The sequence below is a fragment of the Myotis davidii genome, unplaced genomic scaffold, assembly GCF_000327345.1.
Source record: "Myotis davidii unplaced genomic scaffold, ASM32734v1 scaffold135, whole genome shotgun sequence".
NCBI lineage: Eukaryota > Metazoa > Chordata > Mammalia > Chiroptera > Vespertilionidae > Myotis > Myotis davidii.
The window spans coordinates 8,645,739-8,655,726 of NW_006289813.1; the positions used below are offsets into that span (position 1 = coordinate 8,645,739).

General features: G+C 51.7%; 1 protein-coding gene across 1 annotated transcript in view; it reads right to left on the reverse strand.

The window, feature by feature from the left end:
* The window catches only part of SLC6A3 (solute carrier family 6 (neurotransmitter transporter), member 3), a 31,242-nt gene that overhangs the window by 20,870 nt on the left and 384 nt on the right, over window positions 1-9,988 (reverse strand). Inside the window, exons 2-4 of the mRNA XM_006762464.2 lie at window positions 8,160-8,492; window positions 6,707-6,838; window positions 2,370-2,601 (exon numbers count right to left, since the gene is read on the reverse strand). Of these exons, the coding sequence (XP_006762527.1) occupies window positions 2,370-2,601; window positions 6,707-6,838; window positions 8,160-8,445 (650 nt within the window). The 5' untranslated portion in view covers window positions 8,446-8,492. The remainder of the gene's footprint in view (window positions 1-2,369; window positions 2,602-6,706; window positions 6,839-8,159; window positions 8,493-9,988) is intronic.

Sequence of the window (9,988 nt, forward strand, 5' to 3'; positions counted from 1 at the left end):
TCCTCACCTTGCCCTGGAGCCCCTGCCAGGCCTTATCACCTGGAACCTCTTTTCACCAATGAGAGAAATCTCGTTGGAACAAAACCATCTGTCCAGTGAGGCCACACATTGTGTGGGGCCCGGACCAACCCCTACATACAATCCAGCTACGTCTTGCACACACGGGCATGGGTTACACACCTAACCTGGTGGCAGGTGGCCACTTACCCTTTTGCCGGGGAGAGGAGCACGGTGGCCCACAGGGGTCACAGCCCCCAGGCTGAGAGGGTGCGGCTGGGAGAAAGCACGTGGCTCTCCTCAGGACTGATCGTGAACTGCTTCTAGGATGCTGTACACACTGGTTTTACCTCGGACACTTCAGGCTGCTTTGAGAATTAGGCCCTCGTCTGTGCTGGCCAAGTCCCTTCCCCAAGACTAAAAAGTCCTCTTGTTTGAAGTTGTTTGAAATCCCACAGACACTCCAGAGGACAGGCCCTGCAGAAGCTGTCAGCTGGAGAGGAGCCGACAGCCACACCAGTCACTGCAGGATGCCACCGGGCACAGGGAAGGGCAGGTGCTTCCCAAGAGCAGGCGCACAGTAGGATGAGGACCGGACGTCTGAATAAGATGGTTTGGGGCTGAAAAGCAGACATTTCCAGAGTGTAAGTGGCCTGGAGGACCAAACAGGGATGGCCTGGGATGTCACCAGCCTCGGCAAAGATCTAACACTTCCACTTCCTGCAGCTTCCTTCTCCAGGTATGTTTATTGCCATGGTTCTTGAATCTGGATAAGGGAGCCTTTGAGGCGGGCCAGGCATGCACTGGGCTGCACCTACACGGTCACGTTGGATCCCCACTGCAGCTGTGTTGCCCCATTTACAGCAAGGAACCCAGGAACTGAGAGGGTAAGAACACTATCCAGCAGCAGAGCCAGGACCTGGACCCCGGCACCCTAACTCTGAACCTGTGCTCTGCTGGGGGTGGCGTGGAGGTGAGGGCTGCCATGGAAAGGAGGTGAGAGGCCTCCGCTCTGGCCATGAGGAATTGTCATCATACCAACTAGAAAGCTGGACAAAGTACACCAAATGAGTATTTGCAGATGTGGGACTGGAGATGACAATGCCCCACTTCCCACCTGGAGGCACCTCCCTCCCCTCCCCAATGAGCACAGCACGGGGTCTTGCTGGTTAGAGCTTAGGGAGTCTCAGGTGCTGACAGGTTCTCCACAGGAGCCCACTGACTCAGCCACAGGGTGAGACCCTGCAGGTCTCCGAGCCCAGGCAGGGCTGAGGCCCACTGAGCTCCCCAGCCACGGTAGAGCACTTGCTGATCACATGGAGAGCTCAGTAGACCCTAGAAGGGTCACTGCAGTAGAGGTGATAAACCATTCCCAAAGCAAAGGTTGCCCCAAAAGCATTTCAACAAGTTTCAAAAGGAGAAAATTGTACCACCAGCAAATTAGCTTCCTACCAGAGCAAATCCAACACTCATTACGGGAAGATTACAAAATTACTAGACAACAAGAAGCAAGAAAATGTGACCTACAGCCAGGAGAAAATCGATCCATAGTTTCCTCATACCAAATACAAAAAGCCACTCAAATGGGTAAAAGACTAAATGTGAGAGCTGAAATTATGGAACTCTTGGAAGAAAACACAGGTATAAATCTTCAAGACCTTAGGTTTGGCAATGGACTTTTTATAAAAAAAAATAAAAATCAATTTATTTAAACAAACAAAAAAACCCCAGTTCATTCATTTTGTTCTAACCCCCACTTCTACCTATAGCAGCACCAATCAGTTCTCCGTATCTATAAGCTTAGCTTGTTTTTGTTGAGTTTGGGCTATGAATTTTTTTTGGGGGGTGGGGGTCTATGAATTTTTTGATAGGGCACCAAAAGCACAAACAATAAAAGGAAAAAATAAATAACTGACTTTATCAAGATTAAAAACTTTTGTGCATAAAGGACACTATTAACCTCCAAAAATATCTTGTGAATCAAAGATAGATCACAAGGCAGATCAGGGAACACTTTGAACTGAATGAAAATGAAAATACAACACATGGAATATTGCTAAAGCAGCCTCTTAGAGGCAAATTCATAGCTTTAGATTTGTAGCTTTATAATTTATATTAGAAATTAGGCGAAGGCCTGCTCAGCCTTCCATCTGTGCTGAGGACTCATGCTAGCTTTGTCCCACAAAACCCCCAAGGGAACAGAACATGGGCACAAGACAAAGAAAGGGTCCTCTCACACCCCTGTGAGGCAGCAGGGACGGTGGCTGACCCCTGGGCTGCCATAGAGAGCTTGGCTCTGCGTCCTTCCCTTCCTGAGGCAGCCACAGCAAGTGAGGAGTCATCACACCCCGAGGAGCGGACCTCCCACTTACTCAAAGTACTCGGCGGCAGGCGTGGTCCTGAAGCTGTCGTTGAGGCCCGAGCCGTCACTGGTGTTGCCGAAGTAGGCGTCTGTGCAGTTGAGGGTGTTCCAGGTGTTGTTGCAGTGGGTCCAGGGCAGCTCCATGGTGAAAGAGGAGAAGAAGTAATGCAGCGCCCAGGCGATGATGACGTTGTAGAAGAAGCCAACGTAGAGCGAGATCAGGATGACCGTGAAGCCCACACCTAGGGTGGCGAGAGCACAGAGTCAACAGAATGCCCCTTCCCACCTTCCCTTACAGGAGACACTGCCACCTGTGCCAGCTGTTCACCACCATCCTGATATCAGGCAACATCTTTACACAGGGGAAGATAAGTGAAAGGCAGATGCTGGACTTTATGCTGTGACCATAGAGGGGCTTCCCCCTTCCAAGACCATCTATACCATCTCTGTCCACTCAGAGACATTCAGAGTGTCTCTGAGGGACATTCAAGATCTGAAAGGCCACCAGGCTCATTGAAAGGTATTTAGAACCAGGTGGAATGCCTAGGGACATGAAGAGTCATCCAAGAACATGTAGGATCACCTAAGGCCACCCTGGTAGAACAGGTCATTACACACAGACATACAGGGCAACTAAGGGCCATTCACAGCTATCCACTGCCACTCACAGCCACTCAGGATCAAACAGGACCATCCAGGCTCACTTAAGGTCATCTAGGGCGGCCCTGGGTTACATTGAGCAATCCAACCCAGAGTTATCCAGCACCACAAGGCCATGCAAAACCATCAGAATCATCCACTGCCACCCGTGGCCACCCATGGCCACCCAGGATCATCTAAGGGCACTAGAGATAGAAAACACCAACAAATGTCAACAAAGGCCATCCCAAACCACTCAGGATCACCCAGAAACTTTCTGGGCCACCCATGATAATAGGGTTATCAAAGGCCATCCAGGGGCACACAGGAATACTCAGTGATTTCCAGAGCCATGCAGGGACAGCAAGAGCCATCCAGAGTTACCAGTAGTCACCAAGGGACAACTCAATTCTTCCATGGCCACCCACAGCCACCCAGGCTCATCTAGGACAACTAAGACCATCCAGAACCACCAGGGCTCATCCAGGGCCACCCAGAGCCATCCATGGCAATTCATGGCCACCCATAGCTACTCAAGACTACCCAGGGCAAACAAGGTCATATGGGTTCATTCATAGCTACCTAGGGCCACCCAAGGGCACCCAGGGCCATGCATGACCATTCTAGGTGCCTCTTCTCTAAACATGAAAGTCTAGTGTTCTTGCGCTGATTGGTTTATCTCATCAATGAGCACAGCCCTGTGCTAGTGCACAGATTCCCAGTCAATAGCTGACTTTCTGTGGTTTGTGATTCCCTCAATCCCAGGTTAGGAGACAGGTGACCAGGATCCGACCGAGATTCCACCCACAGAGGCCACATGGCACATCCTCCAGTGGCCTAGCTCAGCCCGCCACACGGATGAGTTTCCAAAACTGGACAAAAGCCAACATGAGCTGCTAGAGCAGTGGTTCTCAACCTCCCTAATGCCGTGACCCTTTAATACAGTTCCTCATGTTGTGGTGACCCCCAACCATAAAATTATTTTCGTTGCTACTTCATAACTGTAATTTTGCTACTGTTATGAATTGTAATGTAAATACCTAATATGCAGGATTTATTTAGGCGACCCCTGTGAAAGGGTCGTTCGATCCCCAAAGGGGTTGCAACCCACAGGTTGAGAACCGCTGTGCTAGAGTGTGACAGTGAGGCTGGGACTCCGAGTGAGTTACCGAGGTGCACCATGTCTGCCGACTTCTCCTCCGGGTTCTGATACTTCTTGGACGTGGCCAAATGCCCCCATCCGTGGTCTCAGCTTCTCTAGAATGGGATGCTGACAGTCATACTTCCTGTATTGACCCCAATTCGTTAGGATTTAGCAGCGCTTTGAAATCCTTGGATACTATTTATTGACATTTTATAAGCAGCAATATAACAAATCACTTCAGCAGCTTTCTCGGAGAAAACTCTTTTTGTGGCAGGAAAAAGCTGAACATCAGCTTCCACCTGCTGTCCCCCACCCCCGTGGGGCCACCGTCCTTTTCGTCTTCTGCAGGCCCTCACCTGTGGCCGCTCCAGAAAGAGGCAGATTTACTTTGACTCAGTGCTAGACTCCCCGGAGGAGGTGGGAGCACAGAGCTGTGTCCCGTAAGAAACTATGACAGACAGACTTCGGACCGGAAGGATGTGTTCTTGGAAACCCAGAGATACGAACTGGTCCCACTACATCTGTGTCACAGCTGGAGGCATCCTTCTTCAGTACTTCCCCAGTTGGTCACTGAGGATAGACACGCTTAATTTCTGACTGGGCACTTGAATGCTCTATAAATACTGACCACAGTGAAAGCTCATTGCCGTGCGCGGCCGCGTGACATGTCAGCGCTGCCCAGCAGAGAACACGATAAACTCATTTGTGTCTTGTCTGTTGGCCTGGGTTCGCTGCCCTCAGTGACACCGGCATTGGGCCAGTACACAGGCGTGGAAATGTCCAGGCTGACACCTGCAACTCTCATCATAGGTGCCCGGTGTCTTTAGGTACCTGCACATTTCTCCTTGGGGGAATCAATGATGGTGCCGGAGGCGAATCTCAAGCAACTCATTTGAGCTTTGACTTCTGTGTGCAAACTGCACAAGGGAACACCCAGCACCTGACACCTGAACCCAGAGGTGTCCGAATCTTGCTCTGAAGTTCTACTTGAGGGTGGGCATGAATCATTCGGCCTTGGAAAATAATGCTAACATTTTAAGATTCACCCAGCAGCCCATTAAGCAGGAATAACACACGGTGCCTGGAGGAGCTGTCACGCCCGGCCAATCCCAGCATTTCCGCTGTGGGAGGGCGATTCCCCCATGGAGACGGACTGCAGCAGCTGTGCCATGTCCTCACTCCCGCGGCTGGTCAGTCTCTATCTGAGCACACGCCCCGACCCACCCATGCGGCATCCTGGGAGGGACAATAGGGCTTCTATTTTCTTCAGAACATCAACTTTTCAAGAAACTCTAAGAAAATCCAAATCCTGGTCTTTTAATAGCCATTTTCCTAATGAACCCAGCTGTCTGCACCAGACACCTTCTCCGGTCTCTTTGAGGGAATACCCCTGAATCCTGCGCCATCAGCTCCTGTTGGCCCCACAGGAAGTCAGACAGGATTCCATCCCACCCTGCCCCTGAGTAGGTGACAGGGGCCAGTTACTCAAGCCCCCTAATCTCAGTGCCTACATCTCCAAGACACACAACACAGCGCGTCCCCTCCCCAGGGCTCTCACGAGGATGGAGCAAGGAACCGGGGAGGGTTAGTCACCGGGACTCAGCATGATGTATGTTTGCTTCATGGTGCCATGGCGTCTCAGTAGGAGCCTGGAAGGCTCAGTGAATAACTAGACAGTTAGATAGATTATGGATAAATGATAGATAATAGGTGCTATGATAGATAGGTAGGTATATAGTCAAGCTGCTAAATTACTAAAGTCAGGTAGGTTGAGGCATGAGAAAATAATTCTGTTCTTGTTTTAAGTAGCCTGGGAGCTTAAACCTTTGAGCATCCAGTCCTGTATCAATGCCTGGATATACATCAAACCTCCCAATAACCCTGATTACCCCCGAAGGACTAGGGATAGGTGTCTAGGCCACCTGACATCCAGTATCCAGACCACCGGTCATCTAGAGGATTCCCAGCTCAGACCAACCTGGGGACTAAGAATGCAGGACTGATTCTTCTCAATTGTACTTTTTAATACAAGAACCTCAGTTTTTCTTTCTTCTTCAGAACACTCTAGCTATTGCCTAGTTGTGTTTCCAATTTGTAAACCTATGACCCTTGAATACATCTTTATCATTTATTTCTAACCAGAGCCTCCTGATTTTATTTATGTTCAGATGACATTTCATAGATAGATAAATAAACAGGTGTTATACATAGATGATAAATAGGTAGGTAGGTAGGTAGATGATAGATGGTTGATAGGTGATAGATGGTTGATAGATGAATGATATATAAATGATGTGTAGATAAATGGACGAATAGAAAGATTATAGCTAGATATGTGAATAGATTGATGGACGGATACATAGATTATAGCTAGGTAGCTGACATATGGACAGATAGACAGAGGTTTGATCTTAGGACCAAAATTCAAATGGTGTGTTCACATGCGTAGACATTTAGCAAAGCACTATGGGCTGCACACGACTTGCATGGATTTGCTTTGAAAGCTCTAGAGCCGCAGCCTGGTCTGTGCCACACCAGGTGTGAGGACGTGTCCCTACCATTACCTTTGAGTACAGGGCAGATCTTCCAGACGCCGGCAGCTCCCTCCCTGTTGAACTGCCCGAGGGCCAGCTCCATGTAGAAGAGCGGCATCCCCGCAATGACCATGAAGAGCAGGTAGGGGACCAGGAAGGCGCCTGTGGGACAGGACAGCATGGTCACTGAGGGCCTCAGGGCTCAGCCACCTCCACCAACTACACCCGTTGTGGCCCTGACCACAGTCCCTGTCCCTGCCTGGCCACCCTCCAAGGAAAGCCACAGGCTGGGTGGGTGAGTGTCCATCCATGCCTAGCCCCGCTGTCATCAGTGCTCCGAACCCCTCTAAAGCTCTCAAAGTAAGCGCGCCCCTACTGAACCCCCAGTGTCCCAGGTTATGGAGTCAACCCCCAAGAGCACAGAGATGAGGCCCGGCCCCCACTGTGGCTCCTTCCCCACCTTTGGCCCCTCTTGCTCCTCTGTGGAATGTCTGACCCTCTTGAGCTGTGACTCTTCTGGGATCTGTGGGCCACCACTGACCTTGTGTGGGTTCTGTCATCATTCTAGCTCCCAGCATTTGAAACCTGCCTCCACCGGAGGCTGCAGCCCCTCCAGGGCAGTGCCTTGTTCCTCTTGGAGCTACATCCTGCCTCAAGAACAAAGTCCAGGGCCCCAGGCTCTGCTTCCTAAAGGCCCACCTCAAATGAGAGATGGCTTTGCCAGGGCCCTCTTCCTGGGCCAGCGAGGGAGGCAGGGAGACCCTGCAGCTCTGTCTGTCCTTGGGCAAGTTAATGCACTGCTGAGGCCTCGATCTTCTCCCCTCGACCTGGGAAGAGTAATGCCAACCTACCCACGGGCATGCTGGAGGGCCCTCCTGGGACTGTCTTCCCAGCTCTTCCACTGTGCGGGATGGTGTGGCCAGGGACTCAGAGAGGCCACTAGGGAAATGGAGCACCAGGAGGGTAGGCATGACCTCCAACTTACCTGGTTTCTCAGCTTGAATGTTTGGGGTGATCCTGCCCTATACCTTAGTTTTCTGCCTGGAGTCCAAAGACAGTCATGGTTCTAGGACTGGTTGAGTTCAGGAAGAAGTGGGAGAAGGGGTAGGGGAAGGGCAGGGCATCTCCCACCTCTCCAAGCTCAAGGGCCTCACTCTGTAAGACTGTGTTCAGTCACCCATCTGTGGCCTTTTCTTTCCAAAGTGAAAAGCACCTTTGGAAAAAGAAGGCAGGACGGCAGTTCCTCCAATGGCTAACTCCTGCTTCCTCTCTCCTGGCCTCAGTATCCTCAACTATGAAGACCTGGCATGGAGTGAGATTGCTCTGGACTCTGTTTCTATGTGTTTCTGTGACATACAGCTAGGGAGTCTGTGCCCGGCTAATGCTAAGTTACGACCCAGTGCCATGTTGCCAGAGCGCGCCCATGGCCTAGGACTCCAGACGAGCCAGAGAGCACAGAGAGGACGGGCGGGCAGGGACTCACCCCCGCCGTTTTTGTAGCACAGGTAGGGAAACCGCCAGACGTTGGCCAGGTCCACTGCGAAGCCAATCACCGAGAGGAGGAAGTCTATCTTCTTGCTCCAGGTCTCCCGTTCCTGGGGCTCCACGGGGGTCTGTGGGGAGTTGACGAGGGTGGAGTTGGTGAGCTGCACCCCATTCTGTTCCTTGACCAGGACAAGTTCCACTGCCTTGGGGCACAGGGCGTTGGGCTCCTTAGCTGGGGCCACGACGGAAGGCATCAGTCCCACTGGGCATTTGCTTCTACTCATGGGCAGACTGGATGGAATCTAGGATTCTGTGCTTCCTCCCTCTTGGTCTTCAGCCAGCATGAAAAATAAACACACATCGGAATGCAATGAGTTAGTAGCCAGAACTGCAGATGTACCCAATGGCCAGAGCAGAGGTCCAAGGCATTTATAATCATTTCTTTGGGGCAGAACAAATACATTCCAAGCAGCCAGGGGTGAGGACGACAGGAGATGAGTTATTTCTCCTGGGGTCTGGGGGAGACAAGCTGTGGGCACCTCAGAACAGACATCTGCTCTGCCCCCTTCCCCTGGCTCTCCTCTCTAGTCCAATGGAAGTGCCGGGCTTGTGTAATCTCTAACTTTGTTTTTAACAATAATGTAAGTGGTTACCCCTGCCATACCCCACATTGCAGGGAGAGATTTACAGTCTTTAAATAGCATTCAACAGTAAGACTTTACAAGAGTGCACACCTATTCTTTCCATCATAGCAAAATCACCCACAGCAATGAAAAGCTGCAATAATAATTATAACAGTTTCTCCAAGGAATGCCTACATGACCCATGTACATCTGTGGCCCGGTGGCTCGCCAGCCCCACCTGGAAGAGACCACATCATGTCAGCATTCACCTGAGGGACCATGAGCTCCTACACTTAGCAACTTTACCAGGGAGCTCATTTCCAAGCCCTGGACAATGCCGTCGGGGGAACAGAAGAAATTCCACAGGGACAGCCGGGAGCAAGCTGGGCCCTTGGGGCCAAGAGCGGCCTCAACTTTGACTTCTGGCACTTGGATCCAGCAGCATTGCTGCAACAGCTCACGCACAGGTGCGCGCACATCTGCACGCTCACGCGCACGCACACCGTGGTTGAAGCAGAAGCATAACAGGATGGAGTTTAATGGGAGTATTTTCCACTGTCTCCACGTACGAACAAGAGTTCACAACTTATGGTCTTTATGCACTGCTCCTCTGTGGCCCCTTCCCCTCTGCTGACAAACCCAACAGCGCATTCCTGAGAGTAGTAAACACGGGCCAAGGGGCTGAGTCTGCTGGGAGGCAGGTGAGATTGGCCTGCCCTGCGGTGCAGGTGGAGGGGCTGGAGCCGTAGAGGTGGCAAATTCCCGCTTTTTTGCTCTGACAAGGGCCCTTGCAGTCCAGTCTGGCCACCTGCCAGGGAAGCCGGCACTCAGCACTTGGGGTGAGCTGACCCACTCCTGGAGCAGTGGCCTCAGAGTCAGGTCTGCCTAAGAAAAGCAAAACGTGGTCTCGCAGAGGAGCACAGCTGGCTCATACATGGCTGTGGTTGCCGGTCCGTCCCTGTCTGCGCCTGTAATTAGCCTGGAAGCACAGCTCCGAGCCCCTCCTCTCACCTTCAAAATCAAAGACAAAACCCTGCACGATGGAGCATTGGCTGCGAACATCACCCGGATCGGATCCGGGGCGCTCCGCCCAGTCCCATTCGCCCTGCACCGCGTCTGGTTCAACAGGCAGGAGTCGGTCACAAACAGCTGGCGCCCTGGTGCCGGCGCCTCAGGGAAGCCGCCCCTTCCCGCTATCCCAGGA